A 21,955-nucleotide genomic window follows, 5' to 3' on the forward strand; every position below is an offset into this window, starting at 1 on the left:
ATCTCAATTACTTTTAAACTCGCCACTCAGAGTCATACAGGTCAAAACAGAGGTTTTGACCTGTATGACATTTCCTTTCCTTTTCAATAAATTACATATTTGTAACTGTAGTGTTCAGTAAATGTGCCAAATTCCTTTCACAAATAACTAGTGAGATATACAGTCGCCCATTTCAGGGTTGCCATGCTAACTCACCTGGGCCGCTGATCTGTGAAGTGCTACGACAGCGACGGTGGCCAACAATGGCCACCACCCGCGCGCTGAGGCTGGAGCGTCTCTTCTTACTGCCGCCCCCCACCGTGCCCAGCGCTGTGTCTGATTGGCTGCCGTCGGTGCGCTCCTGGGTGTAGATCTCTCCGCTCACGCTGGAGCTCTTCAGCATGCTGCGGCCCACCGATCGCATCTGCCGACTGGAGAGAGAAGACGCCGAGTGACAATGTGATCTGGTGTCATGGAGAAGAGCTGTTATCAAGGTCTCTGTAACTTCTTCTATACCGTACCTTCAACAGGAGAGTTGACAAGAAGTGGAACATGATTGTAATATGTCAAACTACCTGTTGTTGAGGAGTGATGTTTAATCAAACATGTGAATCAAATAACAGTATACACATGGGATCCCAAAGAAGGTAAATGATAATGACATATCCTACCAAATTATAAAGAATATTAAATGCAAGTTTGCTTGTTTGACGTTTGATGCTGCACAATTGTGCTGTCAGACTATGGAAAAAGAGAGAGCAGCCAGATTATGGTTAAATGTTCTAGCAATCCGAAGCTGATAATCATATCACATATGGAAGTTGATTCTTCTCAAACGAGCAACGACACGCGAACAAAAACTGGCTAGCGATCGATGCCGCCTGCGAGGGGTTCGGATGAGCCACCGCATGTCCATCCCCTCAGAGGGGGTCAAAGTGCTGCAGGAGAGCCCAGCTATACTGCCCCTATCACCCATAGCGTAGACTCCCAGTGGGCCACTAACAGCCACAGTCCAGTGGGCCAGGGGATCCAGTGAACGACAGGAAAGGGGGAGGGTGGTTTGAGGCCTCTCAACCGCCCCTTGCAGGGGGGTGAGGGAAGGGCGTGCAGCAAAGGGAGAGGTTGGGAGGGGAGGATCCAGGTCTGGAGGATGGAGAGGGTCCTGGCAGTCACAACACGGGATGCATGCAAGGAGGAATCTGAGACATGCAGAGGGAATTGCACAAACATACACATAAAACAAGGGGCAAATATAACAAAAATGGCAAACAATGTAGTACAAAATGAAAATGTATATGATACTACAACATGAGACTAAGTATATGAAAACTGATACGAATGAAAAGCAGACAAGCTGAAGATTCTTTCTACTCGAGTTGAGCAAAAGAGCTAACATGAGCACCGTCCAGGGAATTATATGAAATTGATGAGGAACAGTTGATAAAAAAATACAGGCATGTTAAGGAGGGGAACAGGTTGAAGAACAATAATAATAGTAATACTTAATGACGTAAGAAGGGTATAAGTATTTCCATTCATGTATGTACTAAGTCACTTCCATTGTCAAACTGGCCTGACACAGAGGTGAGTATCCACAGAATATAGATAATAATATATTACTTTGTGTGGAAAATGACCCGAGGCCAGCCGTCTTTGTTCGTTGCTGGTTAGCAATTCAAAGCAAACCCCTTGTTTGAATTTTTAAATCAACCACATTAGTCCCTTTTTATAAATGGTTTTACTGTTTGTGTGACGACTGCCTTCAAAAACAGGGTTATATTCGGGCATCCACATACTTTTGGCCATATGATTGTGATAGGGCTTAATTGTTATTTATTGATTTTGTATTGAAATATTAAAATAAAGAACATATTTTGTTTAACACTCAAACAAGGACTCTCTCTCTCTCTCTCTCTCTCTCTCTCTCTCTCTCTCTCTCTCTCTCTCTCTCTCTCTCTCTCTCTCTTTCTCTCTCTCTCTTGTACTTTAGAAAGTGTGTCAAAGGCCGGGGGGCGGTGCTTTTATAACACTCTATTTGGATTGATCTGTGCTAAGGCCATTAAGACTGGGGCCCCTCTCTCCTCTCCTCCCAGACCTCAATACATTAGCCAGCTAATAAGCTGCACTACATCAACACTTGGCCCACTGACGACCACTGGGATAGGGTCATTTGTCCCTGTCAGCACACTACTACTGGTCAGCAGGGGATGTGTGTGTGCATTTGTGTGTGTGTGTGTGCACATAAAGAGAACGCAAGGATCTTTTGTGAGTTTGTATTTATAATGACCTTTTGATTATTTATTCAAGCTCAGTTTGTCCTTGATTTTAGCAAACGTTTTGCTTCAGTTTAGATATTATTTCATTTTTAATTATAGTGTTATATTTTGTTTTGCAATTTTTAAAGGTTTAGGCTTTACAAAAGCTACATTAATTTATTGTTGTATTCCTCGACAAATACAAAGTTGAGATACCTTTAGATTTGTACGATTTATTGATGTTTTAGGCTGCAAGCAGATTGAAAATAGTTTTAATTTATCTCTAATAGCAAACTACAACAACAAAAAATGCTATAACACTGCTGTATGGGGGTATGTTCAACTAGGTAAAGAAACCAGGACTAAGCATTTATAAGAGCCAAACGGAAAAACTGAGCATTTAAGGAACCAAAAGTGAGGCGACAACAGGAAGAATGACAAAAATGTGGGATCGTGACACTAATGACTAGCATTATGTGTGCAGCAAGCATTTCATCCAAATGTTACTTTAGGCTTACTTGATTTCTGTAAGATAACAGAAAGCATTTTGGCAGAACGCAACTTGTGTTTTAGTGGAATGTAGATGAATTTCAAAGCTCATAAGGTCAGTATTATTTGCAAGGGCCTTAGCTAACTACAGTAGATCGCTAACACAAAGCAAACAGTTGTCTGTTGTGATGTCTGACAAAGCACAAAATGAGACACTGGGTCCAACATTTAAGAAAACGCTTCCATTCAACCAGATATTATAATTTTAATACCTGAAGGTACAATATCTTTCCGCTGCAAGATTCAAGTTTAACCCCAGTTTCAATGAGCAAAACGACACGTTGAAGCTGTCGTCTGACTTCCCTCTGTAGTAAAATATTACTATTTTACTACAGAGTTCAATAAGGAATTGTCTATAATTCCTGTCATTACAAAGTGTGCCCTGTATTCTGCCGTCTTAAAATAATGGGGGATTTAGGGACTTTATATTGAGGAACCAGATCAGGGTGTTCAGTGAAAAGATGGATCGTCTGCCATCATCAGTGAATTCCCCATTTTCAAATCTATTGATCTTTACCTGGACTCCCTCGTATCTCCAGCTACAGTGTGTCTCCTGCGCTTCAACTCATCAGAGAACCGTCTCGTTCCTGCAGCATTCGTACTCTCCTCCTCTCCATTCACCCCCCACGAGATCCTCCTTTCCCTTCTCTCCTCTTCTAATGACTTGGATCTGAGTTCAGTTATGTTTGGATTTCCACCATTCAACATATGTGTTTGTTTGTGGGTGTGTATGTGTGTGTAAGGAGAGAAAAGATAGAGCATGCAGAAGGACAGAGACATGCAGCAGTTGGCATGCAGAAATAAAACAGAAAGACACACAGTGATTAGCATGCATTTAACAGAACCCCAATCACCTATATATTTAGGTTTATTTAAAAAGGAGATGAATTTATGTGAATGGATTGGTGTAATAAAAATATGATGGACTCAAATCAACAGCACCTTTAACATCTTAACTGAACATGTGACCACTAACAAATAAGGACTGACCTGAGTCGTCCTCCGGGTCGTTCTGATTGAATAGACATGTAGCTCGTGCTACTGAGACGGGAGGCACTGCTGGCACGGGAAAGGGCCGACGCATCGCTCATATCACTGTCCGACGATCTGGCTGACATGTTGTCGCTGCTACGCCTTTGTTCTGCGTACATCTACGGACAGAGATGAAAGAGACGAGGGAGAGAAATTATGATTATACTCCAAATAAGGACAGAAAAATAGACATAAAGTATATAATCTGAAGAAATGGGAAACTCAGATGCTGACCTCCCGTTTGGTCTTGAGGTCCGTCTCAGGGTCGTGGGAAGCTGAAGGCCGGTAGGAATGTACTTTCATCTGCAGCTGCCGGGCTCGCTCCTCTACTGCAAGGGCTAAGAAAAAAAATGGACAAAAATGTGTACGATGTAAAGAAAATCTTATCTTATCTTAATAAATAGAAAAATAAGGAAGAATAAATCAGAAACAGCAGTGTGTTCCCAATAAGAGAGACCTTGAAGATGCAGGATCTGGTTTCTGACACTAGATGGAGCATGATGTGCACTGATGACACTCAAGTCACCTCATAACAGAAAGTCCCATGCAAACTGTGAAACAGTCAATATGCTGCTCTACCCTAATCTGATTGGAGAATTGATTTGTCAAGGCCAAACACATCCTGAGAAAAAAACACTTGTCTAATGTTTTTGGGAAAGATGAAATAACAGAGAACTAAATGTATTTTTTGTGACTAAGATGGCATTATAATGTTATATACTAACCTGACCCATTAAACATTACTTTATTGTGACCTCCAACCTATATCCTTGCAGACAACATAGTACCTTTCTCTATACTGCTGCTTTTTGCAGGGAGCTGAGGCAGCTGCCTGCCTCTGCGACCAGATGAGGTCCCCGTTGGAGAAGAGGGGCTGCCATGAGGGTGTGCTCTGAGAGACAGGAACATAAAGACACAAAGACAGGGTACATATTATAACTATGCTTATCACTAATTGACGTGAGGCCCAAAACTGAATCACGGAGGCAATAAACTGATGCTCAGTAATGTAGGTCAGAGGTCAAATTAGGAGAGGCTAGATCAGACTAAGTAAAGGAGCAGGAGAAGCAAAGGAAGTGGCACTGAGTGTGTTTGCAGTCAGTATGCACAGTTTCTCAGTATTTCTATACAAAAAATAACATAATATATTCACATGACTACCTCAGCTAACATGGTTGTTTGAGTAATTTCTTGGAATGAACTTTAACATGATTTTGGCTTCTTGAGATATTGACATGTGATTCTTGTGCATACTAAATTACCACACTCAGTGTGACAGAGAGGAAATCAGCACAAGGGGAGTGGAGGCGTAGTGCTGGCTGGAGCATGCACCTGTCTAGCCGTGGTGAGTTTGGGCAGGACCCAGCCAAGGCTGTCTGGCCAAAGGGCCTCAGCGGGCCCCCTCTCCCCCTACTGCCTCTCAGGATAGAAGTGGGCTGGATACGACTGCCATCAGCAAATAAAAAGAAATTAAAATATAAAACCTTTTAAATACAGCAAAATTAAATCAAATTTAACTAACACAACCCTTATTTTGGGACTCCGTGTGCTATAAAGACTGTGCAGAGGTTCATAATAATAAGTGAACAGAGTTTTAAAACAAAAAAAGTTCTTCATCCACGATCAGTGTGGACATGGCCTTAGTCGCCAAGCTGCAGAGCCATGTGGAGACAATCCCTTAATCGCCGATGTATGCGCTGCATGTTGAATTTAGCAGCTTTAATTTGTCCTCTATTTGTAACAAATGAATGGTGATACCGATTCAAAAGAGGATTATTCTTTATTGTTTTTCCAATGTGATTCTACATGGTGTTGAGAGGGAGCTTTTGCAATTTTCTGCTCGCATTCAAGACTACATACTGCAGGAGACGTGACTTAAAAGAAAAAAGACCAAAAATCAACAACCAGTCAATTACAACAACCAGTCCCAGGCGATAGATTTCATCCCTCCAGCGAGAAGCGAAAAAGCAGCAGTAATGAGAAAAGATTAAATAAGGTGTGTCGGTGAGTGAAGAAATGAATGCATGATCTTACCTGTCCCCCTCCAGGCTTCTTTTGCTGCCCCTTTGACAGTTTGGACTTGATGAATTGCTATGCTGCCTGTTTTGGCCAACAGCAACCACAGAGAGAGAGAGAGAGGAACAAAACAAAAAAAACACAATATGGAGAGTGACGACCCACAGAATGGCAAAACTGAATACTGACTGATGTGTTGGATACAACGTAAAAGGCACAAGCTGAGATGTTATGGGGGGTTTTTTTTTGGTTCGTAAAAGCAATAGAGCTAAGAATTGCACATTCCATAAATGTTTTTTCTACCAGCAACAGTGTTACAGAAAAGAAAGCGCTTTCAAGCCAGAGAAGTGGGGGTAATATAGAAGGGCCGCTCAGCAGAAAGGGCAGGTGGAGCAGAATAAAAGAGGGATTGCTTTAGACCAGAAATATTTACAGGGAAAAGCGAAAGACAAGATCTGTGCAACGCTGTGCAATCATTTGAGATTGAGCGAGAGGCTACAGGATGGGCTTTGAAGGTACAAGCAGGGAAGCAAAGCTGCAGAGTTGTAGCGTAGTGTTTTCATAGTTGGGGACAGCAGGATGGGGCAGGCCTGGTATACCTGTCTTCCTCAGTGGCCACATGTTCTACTAAGATCCTGGGGCTTGGGAGAGTCTTGCGGGGCAAAGAGTTGGAGCACCTAGAGGGGCGGAAGGGTGGAGGAGGAGCATCCCAAGGTAGGAACACCGGGAGAGGTTAGTGAGTAAAGGTCAAAGTTTTGAAACTATTGCTACTCTTTAAATGTTATGGAACAACATTCAAAAGATTCAGCTTGACTTGACTCGTGGCACATTCAAGGTTACGTTAGGAATCGGAGCACAAGCACTTCCTGTACAAAGCAACCTTCCCTCCTAAAAATGACGTTCCGACACAACATAACTTCATTATCAGTTACTGTAGGAGCCATTAGTCACGGGTGTGTATTTTATTATGGTAATGTGTGTTTTACTGTGATACTTTAAATACGGGGCACCGGTACGAGCGAGGGGGATTGATGATGCATGGGTGACGGGGAGATCAGACGGTTTTTACCGCTAAACTAAAGTGCTTTGTAAACAGATCAGGAAGACAAAATAACAACATGTAACTGCCGTCAGTTTAGGATTAAACGGGAAATAACCCCCAAAGATATACCAACGGCTGGACTCTTTCACTGAAGCAGTGTGTGAGAAACAGGATCTTATCCCGCATCCAGCAGAGTGGCAGACACGTCGGCCACTACCGTTACGTTTTAAAGGGAAACGTAATATTTTTTTCTGGATTACAGTCACAGCATTAAAAAAATGTGGTTTTGAATTGAAACAAAACTACTTTTTAGACAAACAAGGTTTAGTCAAAGATCATGGCTTGGGTTTGAATATGGATGTTAGGAAACTAAAGTTATGTATACTATACAAGTTATATACGTTACTTAAGTGAATTCACGCAGGACACATACAAAAACAACATAATCCAGGAGAAAATATGTCTCCTTTGACAGGTAGTTGACAAAATTTGACTGAATTGTATCACTTTCTTGCCAAAAGTCAGATAAGATGACCAATAGGCAGAAAACAGTTAGCTTTGCATAACACAGAGCCCACTGTTACGTCTGTCATTAATCTTTGCGCTAAACTAAGCTAACTCTCTAGCTGCAGCTTTACTGTATAAACATCTTCTCATCTAACTCGCCTCGTGCAGAACATTACTGAAATTATTTTCCAAATTCGAATAGCAGGTAGATGTTCTCCTATGGAAGTGTGCAATGCAAATTCCTTCACGTATGAACGGGACACATGACATGAACTAGCGTGAAGACATGCAGCATCCTAAACCCAAAATGTTGAATGATTCAATCATGCAGACTGATCTGTAAATACATTTCAGCAGAGTCTGTAATCCCTCTTTCTGTGTTTATCTTTATTTTTTATCAGAATCTTCTGCAAATTAAATTCAAAATGTGTGGTTTTATTTTTATACCTGTCTCTGTCAGGGGAGTAAAAGTTGTTGTCTGGTCTCAGACAAGTGGTGCTGGCACTCCTCACTCTGTCCAACGGCGGCTGCAGATCGCTGCACCACCACAACATGGCAGCAGAGAGAGAGAGAGAGAGAGAGAGAGAGAGAGAGAGAGAGAGAGAGAGAGAGAGAGAGAGAGAGAGAGAGAGAGAGAGAGAGAGAGTAAGAAGAGAAAGGAATAGAGATGGAAGACAAAATGTACAACGAAAGAGGGTGGGAGCAGAGGTGTCAGGAAAAATGGATTGTGAATAATGTGAGAGAACAAAAAGGGTGATGAGTGGGAAGTAGACCAAAGAAAATGCAGCAAAAGTGAGAATAAAGAGGATAGCGTGAAGTCCAGAAAAAGAGGCAGAAAGGAGGGAGAGACACAGAGGGAATAAGGAAGGCCATCAGACAGTGCAGTAACATGTAATGGCTCTGACTTTCCATTTATCATATCCAGTCATTCCTCGCGGCCAAACTCTGAGAGACCACTCAGATGGAAGGTTGGTGAGTTGCCATGGGAACCAGGTTTAAGTGGGAGAGGGGCCTGCTCGTAAGTGTTTGAGGGGGTGAATGAGTGAGGAGGAGAGAGCCAGCCAGCATTCACGTTTACTCTCGGCTACGTTTTCCACGCCATGCTGCACCGTGACAACGGTTACGCTCAGCAGATGTTTGGCTCTGTGTCATCGCATGACGTTGCACATAATGTTTTCAGGCCAAATGCCTTACACTCGCAAGAGCTTAGGATTTAGTGTTTGTTTAATGTGCTCTGCACGGACATGCTTAAGTCTCTGCTATGCATTGTCATCCCCCCAAAGTGAGAAAGATAAGGCATCGGGGTGGAGGGCGGTTGCGTGGGGGACATGGTGAGTAAGGTGGGTGTGTTCTTACCTAACCGTGACCTCATCAGTGAACCTGAGTACACGGTGAGTAAGGATGCTACGAGGCATGGTGCTGCCCCCTTCCTGCCTGAGGGGCGCCTTTCTCTTTAGGCATGCAGGGAGGGTGGAGCTGTGCGCCAGAGCACCGCCCACAAGAGGTGGGGAAAGACCCGCGTGCAAAGAAAGGCAAAGGAAAACCAAAATGACACATGCAACTGACAGAAATATGCAGAGGCAATGTAAGTGAAGGGGAAGAACGCACAAGCATGATTCTATGCAGGCTTCTTGCAAATGATAGGGAGAGACAAAGAAGCACCATATTACGTTATGGTGCAACAATACATACGATTTTCTTCTCAACGCCCAAGTTTACGATAAAAGAAGGTTGGATAGCTTTCTATAAGAAATGTGTCAGCAGCCAATCACTAAATGAACACAGGAGATGAAGTGCATCCTCCCATCTGTGACCTCAGAATGAGGAATTTATTATGTAAGAGTGTAGAGATAGTTCTTCTTGCCCTCCCTGTGGATTGACCCCATACACATATACGAGGAGATTACATGTAATGCTGATTATATAACACAATCTACAGATCTAAAGCTGTCGAGGTGGCATGTGACAAGGAAACCGAGCTACAGTAGATCAGTAAAATGTATAGAAATGCCATGAAAAAGATTAGCACAGAACAGAGAGAACTGGAGAAAATTGCTGATACGGGAGGTCTGTCTGTGTTTATAATGCTGGTTCTGAGGAAGAGAAAAAGTAAGAAAAAAGTATGCTACATATATATATATATATATATATATATATATATATATATATATATATATATATATATATATATATATATATATATATGCACTAATATGCAAAGATCAACATCTGATAAATACATTAAAGAACAAGACTTGTGGTTTTGCATGTTTTAACTTTTTCTATTCATTTTGCTGATAATTTCTAAATCGTTACTCAAGTACATTTTCAGGCCGCCATTACAACAGTAAAGAGTACATCAGCAACTTAGTATTGTATTCACATAAAGTTTGGGGTACTCGCAAGAGACACCGAAAAAATATTTCATAATTATAATCGTTGACGCAAAAGGCTAAGAATTTGTAAACTACAGCATGCCACAACTGACCATATTTTCATTGTTACGTTGGTATTGTTTAGCTTGAAGATTTGACTATTTAACACAGCTTGTGAAAGCAACACTTTATGACTTGACTGGTCCCTTAACTGGGTTGATGACTTTCTGTTATATATATCAAAAGTGATGTAAAGTATATGTGATTTGTAGCTGATGGACTACAACACGTGAAAGCATGAGTATGGTCCTTTAAAGGGTTGCGTAATACAGAGGGGAAAGCAACAGATACCATTCAGTTAGCTCCAGTGGCACCATGACAATGTTACATGGCACACACTCTGACCAAAGCAAGCACGAGCAGCACAGTGATCTGGGCAACACGTAGGTATTTGTTGCATTGAGAGAACATTGCTGCAACTAAATGACCCACCAACTCCACAAATGAGTATGGGAAAGCCGGACAGGCACAGAGAAGGGTATGCAAGACTGCCTTTCACGCTAGATGCTTACCTGTAAATGTCTTTATGGATACCGTTTACTAACAGGGGCATTTTGGGGGGTAGTGTGTTGCTGTATCTACCTATGCCCCTGGTTGTATGAGTAGAGTTCATGCATCGTAAAGCAAGACAAGAAAAAAAAGTGGAAAAAATATACAACTGCTGTGAGTGAACACATCAAATTTAAATGAAAGAAATAAATAAAAGAAATTAATCAAAAGAGCTTTGCCTTCTTTGAGGTCAACCACCGAGCAGGTCTCTAATCCCCTCACACAGTGATCAGCATGTTGTGTGTGTTTTTATGAGACAGTTGTGGTGACAGACAATCGCTAAACATGAATTCATGAGTGTGCTAATACGACTTGATCCTGATGTGGAACTTTAAATTCTGTGTTCATGCTGTTGCATGAGCAGACATACACTCTATAGCAGTGGTCCCAAACCACTGGGCCGCAGACCGGCACCGGTCCGTGGGTCCTTTGGTACCGGGCCCCACAGATAGAATATATGAAAAAAATAGTTCATCGATTATCAAAAGGTCTGAAAGATGTTTAAATGTTAAAATTTAAAATCGGATAGTTCCGTCTGTGCTTCATGAAGCCCACAACCTGGCAAAAATATTTTGTTTAAATAAACGTCTTTGGAAAGGGGAAAAGGCCCAATGAGGAGACAGAAGATAAGAGCTTACGACTTCCAAGAAAAGGAAAGCTGCACTTAAAAGACAATATCAGTCCGACTTAAAATATGGGTTTTTAGGTGCACTACAGGTGATTCTCACGCACCAAGCCCGCTCTGCATTGTATGTGGCGGTAATTCAGCATAATGGGGAGTTTTATTTTTTATGCACTTTATATTTGTTTTTATGCAGACGTATAATTATATCATCATATTTATCCCCCACACCTTGAAGGCCGGTCCGTAACAATATTGTCTTATGCGAAACCGGTCTGTGGCACAAAATAGGTTGGGCACTACTGCAGCATTACAGTCCATTTAAGATATACAATACACTCTGTCAACATTATGTGTGTTAAGATGAAGTTGTTAAAGTATAGTGGGAATGGAAATGATGATAAAATGGCATACTTTATTGAAATAAAGCTGAGTGGTTGTTGTCTTTTTTATTATTATTTTTACCTGTTTGTGTGTAGGCACTCGGCACTCCCGCCACGGATAGACCTGTGCATCTCCAGGACTTCACTGTCATTGCCATGACGATGGGTGAACAAATGACAAACAACCCGAGAAAACACAACAGAAGAGGATGGCAACTCAGACAGGCAAAGTGAATTTATGAATGAGAGAAACCAGGAAATCATAATTCTGAGATTTCAATTTATCTGCATTCCTGTTGCAATGACTAGTTAGTAGTATTAGTAGAAATTAGTTTGGCAATATATTGCACATATTAATTGACCAAAACATATATCAACCTTCAGAAAACTAAATATGCATCGGCTTCATAAGCACTTCACTTCTGCATGATGAAGACCAGAGCAGTGAAGTGACCCCACTTGGAGCACTGATCCAATGTGTGAGCATCTTATTTTTAAAGGTATGTTTACGATTTATTGAAATGGGGTTGTATGAGGCACTTCTCCATAGGCAATGTATTTACCGACAGTTGATGGCGATTGGAAAGCCCCCAGTTTGGAGAAACAGACATGAATACCAGCAGAGAAGCAAAGCAATGTACTGCTGTGGACAGAGGCAGCAGCAAAACATATTTTCGCCAAGAAAACCATCGATAGTTTAAACTATATTTAGAATATTTCCACTACCATTACCTTGCCGTCAGGCAGCCCTTTCCAATGGGGAATTGAAACTCTTATCTTTGCTCTGTTCAAAGCCACCAGAGTCCGTCCACAACAGCAGTAATTTTTGTTGCAGAACACAGGAGGTGCCGGTCAACTGCTGCCTCAATTGAAACAAACACAAATGAACAAAACAACAGATGCAGCAGTAAACCTGCAACTCCTGTGTTCTGCAAAGTGAAATGACTGTTTACGTCAATGGAGTCCAGTGTCTTTGAAGAGAGCATAGACGGATATAACAACTGCAGTGCCCCATCGAAAAGGACTTCCTCACAGCAAGAAAAAGCGCTGAAAATATTCAAAATATATCAAACAAACATTTCTTTTAGGTGGCTATATTTTGCTGATGCCACACGGCAAAACATTACTTTGCTCTCATACTGGTACTCCTGGCTGCCCGCGCCATGCCATGTAGGTAATTCACTGTAAAAATCCAAACCATCCCTTTTAAATAATTTTATAAGTATATAACAAGTAAAAAGTAAACTAAAACATATGTTTAACCCCATCCCATGACTGTAATGATCCCCACAGATCCCAACATACCTGTCCTCAGAGTACTCGTAGTCCGAGTCACCCGAGCGTTGGTGCTCTAAGTGGGAGTCGTGATAGCGGGAGGACTGGGTATGGTGGTTGTTCTGGTGGATCTCATCCAGGCTTCTAAAGAAATAAAAAAATATCTAATGTAATTATGTTTCTTATTTCGCTATCTAAAATCATGGTCCATAGTTAGTGATTCTGATAATTCAATATGTGGAGGCACTAGTATGGTGATGTGCATTGTACTAAGCTGACAATGTGAGCCACTGTGGCTCAGTCTTGTTTGCTGTAATATGTAAACTTCATTCTATAAGTAAATATCTGTCAGCGGTATAACTGAAGCTAATAATGATTAACCCATTTATGCACAATATATGACTAGATGTGTGATGGAGAGGAAGAAAACATTCAAAGGAAAGAAAGAGATACTAACAGAAAAATGTATTAAATTATATTCATTTCTGCTTGCGTGCTTTTAAATTCCAGACGCATCCCATCTCATATAAAGACCAATGGCTAAATGTATTGTTGATATATCTGAACAATAGACATGCTGGCTTTTACATATTTGGCAGACAAGCTGGCAGAAGAGTGAATAACATTGTCACAGCAACAGCAATAAACAAAGACGTGTATTATTTGGTAGTGATTTAACCATAAAATAGTGAGATTAAAAGCCTCAATAAATACATGATAACAAGCTGCATTAATTTACTGTCACTTGTTACAGATTGTCAGATTAAAAAGCTAGAATGTTAAATGTTTGGACAAGTAATAGACAAAGTAGACTCCACATGGATATACCCTTTACAAAACACTGAGATCATTAGATGTATGTGACCAACCTAGCCCACTGAGTACCTGTCAGATATGTGATGCGAGATTATTGTAAGACAACACACCCCACTGACAGTTAGCAGGTTATTCTGGCAGGTGTTGCTGACCTTTGCATGGGCACGTGTGCAGGCCGTGACCGAGCCCTGCAGGAGTCCTCTCTGTGGGGAGACACCGAACGGGAGCGGTGCTGAACGGGCCGCTGCTGCTCAGGCACAGCCAACGTACTGCCCCGCTCTCTTTCCCTGGAGTTACGCTCTGCACCTACACACACACACACAGCACGGATGCATCCCACACACAAGGGCAAAAGAAAGCAGAATTCACACATATACACACACACATTCATACAACCGGGTTTGTCGATCCATAAATACACAGATAGAAACACACAGAAACACATACACACATTCAGGCATTAGGTAGTTCCTTTAATAAGGATGCACCGGTTGTCAGCTACTGACTACCACTACAGATGCCATTCTCTTACAGACTGTAGAGCATCACATTAGGATGTTTTACAGGCAGATGACCAGCTAACAACCAGGTTAGCTATCATGTGAGCTAGCCTGAGTAGCTGACTGTTTCTGCAATGTCTCTGTCAGACCCGAGATCAGTGAGATTAGCATCTCTCAGTTCTTATTTTAACCTTGATGAAGTGAGGGTTTTAACGCCTCTCGGCTACTTAACTACTACAGCTCCATAGAAAAGGTCATATACTATCTACAAGATATGTAACAATAATGCAACAAATGCACAAGATTCATATTTACAGTGGGGCTGAACAATATGTTGTTTTTTTAATTAGTATTACAATGTCAACTTGGGCAATAAAGACATCATGAACGACTGTGATATTGCACTCAGGGATTTTTGTTGTTAGTTGAAAGAGAGTATCAGTGGAAAACTGCACTTGAAAATGGATTATTGTTTTAATTGGTGCCTTTAATATCTGTCGTCACAAGTAATATCGTTATCGTGATTTTCAACATTACTGCATATTATCTTGATACAGTGCAGCCCCAATTTACAACACTTGAATTTGCTTGATTTTCATATATATATATATATATATATATATATATATATATATACACACACACACACACACACACACACACACACACACACACACACACACACACACACACACACACGCACACACGTAAATGTAGCTACAAAAAACAGAAATTAGTATTGCAAAGTGGAAGAGGATATTATGGGTGTTTAGGGCTCCAGAAGTAAATGTACTGTTCATTTTTTATACCTCGATAAATATAGAAGCACAAATGAAACTGGTTGCATGAGCAGTGCAGTGTTATTAAAAATGGTACTATCAGTGGCTTTAATTACCTCTCTTTTGGATTCTGGGTCAATTGTGAATGAATTGAGTTACTATGGTAATAGTTGAGCTCAGTGTTTGCATAAGAATAAAAATAAGCATATTAATGTTCAAATAAGTCAGAGATTGTGTAACTCTCTCTCGAACACTCACGTAACGTCCTCAAACCATCTGGCATTTGGAAAACGCCAAAGCGAACTAGAAGAATGTGAGACTATTTAAAGCAGGTCCACATTCATCTGACACAAAATTAAGTCACAGCAGAAACAGTCAAACAACAAAACAGTTGTAGTGATTCTATTGGCCCAAATAACACATATTCAGCTTTTACTGCACATGTTCATTGTCCTTTGCATGCAAGAGAATGGCAGAAAACTCAGTGGGATGGCAGTGAACAACTGTAGCTCTGTACAGTCTAACATGCACTCAGTGCTTCAGTGTGTCTACGGCCCAGCAGAAGAGGAGAAACTGTTCACTGCAGCCTCATGAAGTACAGTGCACTGTGAAACTGCAGCACTGTAAAAGCTGCACTCTACAACAGTGCTATTCAAAATCTGCAGTCCAGTAGCAATATGACGGATTGCAAAATTTTGCCTCTGGCTTATAGAGCCAAGGTTAATTACTTTGATTTGGGTGCGATTTGTTCTAAAACATTATGTGCAGCCAAAAGGAGGCTGGAGGATGCAAAGAAGACGTAGTCTCAACCAGTGCTGGACTCCTACAGGCTAATACAAGGAAATGCTCGGTATCCATGCCCCCCACCCACCTTTAGTCACTACCATCAAACCATCATCAAACTCTGTATCAATGATGCGATGAGACCCTGCACACACACACAAACACACACACACACACACACACACACACACACACACACGCAACAAACACGCAACACACACACAAACAGGACAGGGTAAGGTTGAGAGGTTCTGTTGTTAGTCTCCCACACTAAGAGACACAAAGAGAAAGCTAAGCAAAGGAAAGGTTAGCAACCACGCACGCAAGGTTCACAAAACAGGGATTAAATGATACACACACACACGCATTTATGTATACACACATGTAGAAAAAATATATAAACAGACATACTCTGTAGCTTCTTGCTGGGGCTGTCTCCATGGACATGTCTGCGTGGGAGGTACGGGGAGGGCTGGGGCAGAGGTATAGAGGACATGTCATGCGTTTGGAGTTTATACCAATGAGGAATGTCGTCCAGCAGGGCCGTCTCCAACTCTATCAGGATCTGAGAGAGGATAGATATTAATTTGTGTTGTCATTCTTAACACTCCCATAGCATTATTATAAATTGTAGTCAACATCCCAGGGTGTACATGACAAGGGGCGCTCTGATGACTTACAGGTTTAAGGGGCCAGTGTGTATGATTTAGGGGCATTAGTTAGCAATAATGGAAAATAATATTAAATAATATGTTTTTTATTTGTGTATAATCACCTGAAACTAAGAATCATGTTTTTGTCAGATTAGAATGAGTCCTTCACATCTACATGTGGAACCGGCTCTCCTCACAAAGTATGTCATGTGTCTACAGTAGCCCAGAAAGGACAAACTTTAGTTTGACTTTACTTTAGGCCACCGTAGGTTCTTACATAATGGAGCTAGAAGACGCTGCTCATGTAATTGCAACATCCCCGTAACACTGTTCTCTGCTATCAACTCTCATGCATATAAGTGACCAAAATCTTCAGTAAAATGCTAGAAAATCAATATGATACACAATATACTACATATAAGACATAATCCAGAAAATGCACATTTGTTCGCAGTTTTACAAACAACTATAATTTAGCAGCATTAGCTCCAGCTGCAAATATTTGCATTGTAAAAATAATGTATGCATATCATGTGTAGCCCACCTCCCCCAGGAATTCACTCTCCTCCTCCTGGACTCTGGGCTGATCCCAGACTGTGATCTCGAGCATGCGTTCTCTGAAGTCCCGCCGGTGGACATGGGAATAGAGGAAGGTCTGGTTCCACTTAGGTTCAGCATTCTTCTTCACTGTTTTTGTCCGTCGTTTACTCTTATCACTAACAATAGGGTGAAAACACAGAGTGTCAATTAAAAGAAGGTATGATTTTGAAAATGACTTTAAAATATAATAAATAATATGTTAAAATGCTTCAAATCAAAACTACAAGCAGCTAGAAAACATGTTGATTATATTCCTGACTGCTGGTATATTTCACTTTTGCTGGTCATTACTGATGCACTGTAGATGTGGGGTGGACTTCAAATTGAAATACATGACTGTACCTCCTATCAGGCAGAAAGTACATCTTGACATAGGGGTTACGAGGTCGTCCGTCTGGTCGGGGTGGCAGGTCTATGGCTTGAAGGACGTTGACGATCAACTGATGGCCCACTTTGTCATACCACAGCTTCACCTGTAAACATGTGTGAAGACTGTTAGCCTCCATCCATATCTGTATCAATTCACATGAATCACATACTACTGTCTCAGTACAACACATTCTCACTCACAATTTGTCACAATTTGTCAGGATTCTCTGGTGTTGAATTTTAAACACACTAGGTACTCCTTCAGCATCACTTTTCAGCATACAGGTTACGTATGTGAGCTACATGACACAGCTTCAGTAAGATAGTTTACTACTTGGTTAGGTTTAGGGGAAACAGATGTACTTAGTCACAATAAAAACAAATCATGGCTTAGGTTAAAATACATTACTTAACTTAAATTACATACCTAAGTTATGCATGTTACATACGTAAGTTAAGCAAATTTAAATAAGCCAACATTTACTTTTAGATTTCTCTGGGATACGATCAGCGGTCTTCTGGGGGGAAATCATGTATTACTTCCTCTTCTTTGTCACTCTTTATACTAAATTCTGGCTACTTCTTTTCTCCCTCCATTATTATTACACCATCCAAAGGCAGCCTTCCACGAGCAAAACCAAGGCAAGAGGGGTATGTGAAGCATCATAGTTTGACCACCGACCTAGCTGCTGTATTTGACAAGTTAGGAGTGAACCTGGGTGTCTCCGTCCTGTTCAGATACTCACAGAGAGCTGCCCAGGCAGTACCAGAGGAAGGTCTCGGAGGGTCCCTGGGCTGGTAGGAGACATCACAGATATAGAGGGTCGGTCCATCTTTTGGGACTCAAAGGAACTGGAGCCAGCTGTTAAATGGATCAACAGTTGTTATTAGAAGTCAGACAAAAAAGGATAATTAAATCTAAAAGCTGGAATTGGAGAATACTTTATAATGTAAAGAGTTTCTTTCTACTGCAATAGCAGTCATCAGTATAGCCAATAAAGCTTCACATATTTACACTTACTAGATTCTAGAGGAGGGTGAGATGACTCTGGGATTCGTGGGATGTCTCTGTAAAAAAAAGTAAGTGAATTATTTAACTTCAAATGTACAGAGTATACTTCAAGACACTTGAAATGTAAAGACAGTCATGACTTTATTGTGCATTCATCATTATCAAATGAATAGACTCATGTCAACAAGCAGTTGCATGGTAGAAGAAAAGCAAGCAGTCAATCAAATACACAAATTTCAGACATGTTGGGTAGTGGAGGAGAAAAGGATAGCTGGAAAAAGGTATTCATCTCTTGGATTTCAGGATTTCAGGGAAGGCATGAGGGAAAAGGGTTTCACCCATTTAATCAGCACTACTTACTGATATGCTCTATACACTTTTCTCAAGAAGTTTTTGGACATAATTCGGTTGATAGAGCTTTGAGATAAAGGAGGGAGACATATTAAAAGTGTCTGTCAATGCCATATCTCAAGTAATTTTTTGATAATTTTTAACATATTCATGACGTTAATCTTACCCTATAGGTCTTGAAACAACTATTTCCACTTGAGGCTCAGCCTTGGATTCAAGGATAATGTTGTACACTTCTTTCTTAGTTGCTCCAGGCAACGACTTTCCATTCCACTGGAGCACCTCGTCACCTGGAACCAAGATGGTCAAAACACACATTGATGATCCAGCTTGAGGTCCGTCTGGCAGTATATTTGACTAGAAAAAGCCCGGTACTAACAGAGAATTGTACATCTTTGTGTCAAACTGAAATTTGAATTCTCCTTAGGAGACAGGAAATATAACCTATAATGCTAATGAAGCGTTTATGCATGTCTAATCAAGAGGACAAAAACTGTTTTTGGACATGTTTGTGAAAAACTACTAGCTTTAAGCCTGAGTGGGTGCTTCTGTTTTGCAGCGGTTGACTGACATCTGAAAGCTGACGTTGCTATCACCAGTGCACCACGGACTACAAACAAGACACTTTTCCCATGTCCCCAAAAAAAAAATGTCTTTGAAAGTTTACTTTACTCCTTGTTAAAACAAGTGTTTGCCTCCCTCTGTGTGCGGCAAGCTGAAGAGCAAACATTGTCATGACCCCAGGGAACATTTTCTTTTTGAAAGGCTAAATAAATACCAACTAATGTGGCTTGAAACATAACATGTTGTAAGATAAAAACAAAATGTGAATTTACTTTGAATAAATGTTGACTTTTGGAATAAATAACACTCTGGAGGTATTGGACAAGCTTGGATTGCACAAGTCCGTAACAATTCCAAGCAGCCGCCACTGGAAATCTACAAAAAGTATCATTTTAATAATATGAGTATAGCATAATCTGTATTTCCACCTGTGCATGGAAATCAACTATTTCTGGTATCCACCCCCACACAGATAAACACTTTAATTTCAGCTTCACTTAAAAATCTGCCTCTTGATGAAACCATAGTCATCCAAGTATAGGCTACATAAAGTACAGCAGCTGCTGCATAGAAACAAGATGTTGGCTGGTACCTGCTCGAAGGTGTCCCACAACATCTGCAAGGCTGCCTTTCTTGACTTTGGTGATGAAGGCCCCGAGTCTCCCTGTCTCTGTCATCTTCCCCCCTACCACCTGCACACAAAGTAGAGAAAGGACGGATGGCAACAGAGGTTCATGTTTGTATTTTCTTGTTCTCTGCACAATTCAGTAAAAGCTCAACTGGCAATGTTGTACATATTTGAGTCGTGTGGTTTGTGTAATATTCTTCAACTTTAAATGTCTGTTAGCCATTAAACCAGTCAGCTTTCACAGGAGTTACAAAGCATCACGATTGAGGGGCTAAAAGAGTGTGTCCTAAAGCCCGTAAATGAGTGAGCATCTGTGCATTTCCAGTACCCTCATCTCAACGTGAATGGGGTTTTTGGTTTGATGCCTGAAAAAGGTCTGTGGTTAACACAAGACTAAAAGATTTTAATGTGTTGTTCTACTACATAAAATACATCAGGAAATATCCCTCTTTTACTTTTCAAAGCTTTATTGTGCCTTGAAGAAGGTTGCAAACAAGTGACGAACTGAGACGACTAAATGTAATGGTGCCCACCATTTGTCTGCCTTCAGCTCTGTGGTGGTGGTGAAGAGAAGTCTTGTGACCGTGGGGCACTTTGTTTAAAGCCTATTGTGAGCTTTTTACTTCTAGTGATTGCATTTACAATTCAAAAATAAAAACTGGTGTTCATTTGTGAGGTTTATCTTTCTAAACAAAACATGTAAGTATCATAAACTCTTTTTTTTACGGAACTTATTTTTTGCTTGCCATCAAGTGAACCAGTGTAATGCTCACCTTTTGGTTTGCCTCCCAAAATACTTCATCTCTGTAATATATAAACTCTTTTTCCAGTTTGAACCCAAATGAGCTCTTAACTGAAGTTAAAACAAACACTAACACATTGTTTACAAGCTAATTGCAAGCTGGGTGTGAACCAGGTCTGAGGTGATTCCCTGCTTACTTTTAGGCCGAGGAGGGAGCCAGCCTCGCGGGGCACCGCCGACCTCTTACTTAGCGTGATGCGTCCGATTAGGTGGTCGCCTTCTTTGGACGGCTGCCATGTGACCGGATGCTACAGGAAAGGTTATGAGGCATTGTGAAGGAGAGAAGGGAAGAACGTAGGAAAAACAGAGAGAAGGGAAGAATATAATGCATGTCCAATGTTTATTATTGTTTTTATTTTATTTAGTATCAACTCACTTCATATTGTGTGCGTTTGCGTGTGATTTTTACATTATATAAGTAAAGAGCAAAGGAAGCACCTGCTCTGAATCTCATGTCATGTTTTTCTGAAACTTACATGCCACACTGTAGGGTCTAGAGAATGGCAGTCCCAGTCACCTGCACGGAGAAAGAGAAAGAGGGTTTACTTAACTTGTGGCAGTACCCAGGAACATAGTATCTTTTATCTACAGTAGATGTACTCTATGGTTTTAAAAGATAACTTTTATATTAAAAAAAAGAAGTATATTGACATAGTTTGGAACAGTGTTGTCTCTCTTTGATCCCCTTTACACCTTGCATTAAAAATGTATATCCTATCCAAATTATACACAAATACACTAACAACTGGTATTAATCTGTTTCTCTAGTGAGTGTCCGCATTGAAATGAAATTACTCAGTCCAGCTCAAATATCCAACTGTCACATCCTCTCTTTCTCTTGCATACCATTTCATATAGTTGTAGATTGAAAACATAATTGCCTTTACGCTTGTATTGAAAACAATGCATCTCTGAGGTTCGTTTGGTTCATCAGGTCACAAACCATCCCGTACTTTCATGTGGTCAAGCACTATCCGACTGCATTTCAATCACCCCAAACACATTTTAAGGTGTATCAGGGTTTCCATTTCTTCTAATACATATGTTCCACCAAACACACTCTTTTTTCTTTTTTTGTATTTTATTTTCCAAATCTTGGCTGATTTAATTTTATGAATACTTCAACTACACTTCAGAAAAGCAAACTCATAAAATATATTTACAAAATATCTGGCCATATTACACAAACTGCCTCCCTATCAATATTCATTGCTGACAAGTAGCTGCAACCTCAGATAGGGACAAATAAGATATGTCTCATTGAACTTGCACAATTTTGGGTGAAAGAGTTTTTAGACCCTGATCTTGGTATGAGCTTCAGATACAGTTTAAACTAGTTATTTACTAAGCATGCAATATTTTCAAAATAAGATTAAGAGTTATTTTGATTACAAAATGTACTTGTCCACACTGACAATGAATGACACATTCTAAGGAAACCAAAGGACATACAA

At 40.7% G+C, this 21,955-nt stretch overlaps 1 protein-coding gene across 18 annotated transcripts in view; it reads right to left on the reverse strand.

Annotated features, from left to right (window-relative positions):
• The window catches only part of LOC137792816 (regulating synaptic membrane exocytosis protein 1-like), a 64,797-nt gene that overhangs the window by 7,600 nt on the left and 35,242 nt on the right, over positions 1–21,955 (reverse strand). For 4 of the 18 annotated variants that reach the window (XM_068588552.1, XM_068588550.1, XM_068588551.1 and 1 more), the window contains 22 exons: positions 20,978–21,018; positions 20,639–20,749; positions 19,664–19,763; positions 18,674–18,797; positions 18,166–18,212; positions 17,891–18,006; positions 17,118–17,248; positions 16,720–16,891; positions 15,934–16,087; positions 15,611–15,667; positions 13,613–13,766; positions 12,675–12,788; positions 11,452–11,514; positions 10,328–10,405; positions 7,828–7,917; positions 6,431–6,508; positions 5,850–5,915; positions 5,148–5,261; positions 4,604–4,707; positions 4,050–4,153; positions 3,774–3,934; positions 196–410 (listed from right to left, as the gene is read on the reverse strand). In XM_068588552.1, coding sequence (XP_068444653.1) covers positions 196–410; positions 3,774–3,934; positions 4,050–4,153; positions 4,604–4,707; positions 5,148–5,261; positions 5,850–5,915; positions 6,431–6,508; positions 7,828–7,917; positions 10,328–10,405; positions 11,452–11,514; positions 12,675–12,788; positions 13,613–13,766; positions 15,611–15,667; positions 15,934–16,087; positions 16,720–16,891; positions 17,118–17,248; positions 17,891–18,006; positions 18,166–18,212; positions 18,674–18,797; positions 19,664–19,763; positions 20,639–20,749; positions 20,978–21,018 — 2,394 coding nt within the window. Of the gene's footprint in view, positions 1–195; positions 411–3,300; positions 3,454–3,773; positions 3,935–4,049; positions 4,154–4,603; positions 4,708–5,147; positions 5,262–5,849; positions 5,916–6,430; positions 6,509–7,827; positions 7,918–10,327; positions 10,406–11,451; positions 11,515–12,674; positions 12,789–13,612; positions 13,767–15,610; positions 15,668–15,933; positions 16,088–16,719; positions 16,892–17,117; positions 17,249–17,890; positions 18,007–18,165; positions 18,213–18,673; positions 18,798–19,663; positions 19,764–20,638; positions 20,750–20,977; positions 21,019–21,955 lie in introns of all 18 variants that reach the window. The other 14 variants (XM_068588569.1, XM_068588554.1, XM_068588555.1 and 11 more) reach the window with 14 other exon arrangements.

Source organism: Clinocottus analis, unplaced genomic scaffold (genome assembly GCF_023055335.1).
Source record: "Clinocottus analis isolate CAN_PGR_092001 unplaced genomic scaffold, fCliAna1.0.p SCAF_22, whole genome shotgun sequence".
NCBI classification, from domain to species: domain Eukaryota; kingdom Metazoa; phylum Chordata; class Actinopteri; order Perciformes; family Cottidae; genus Clinocottus; species Clinocottus analis.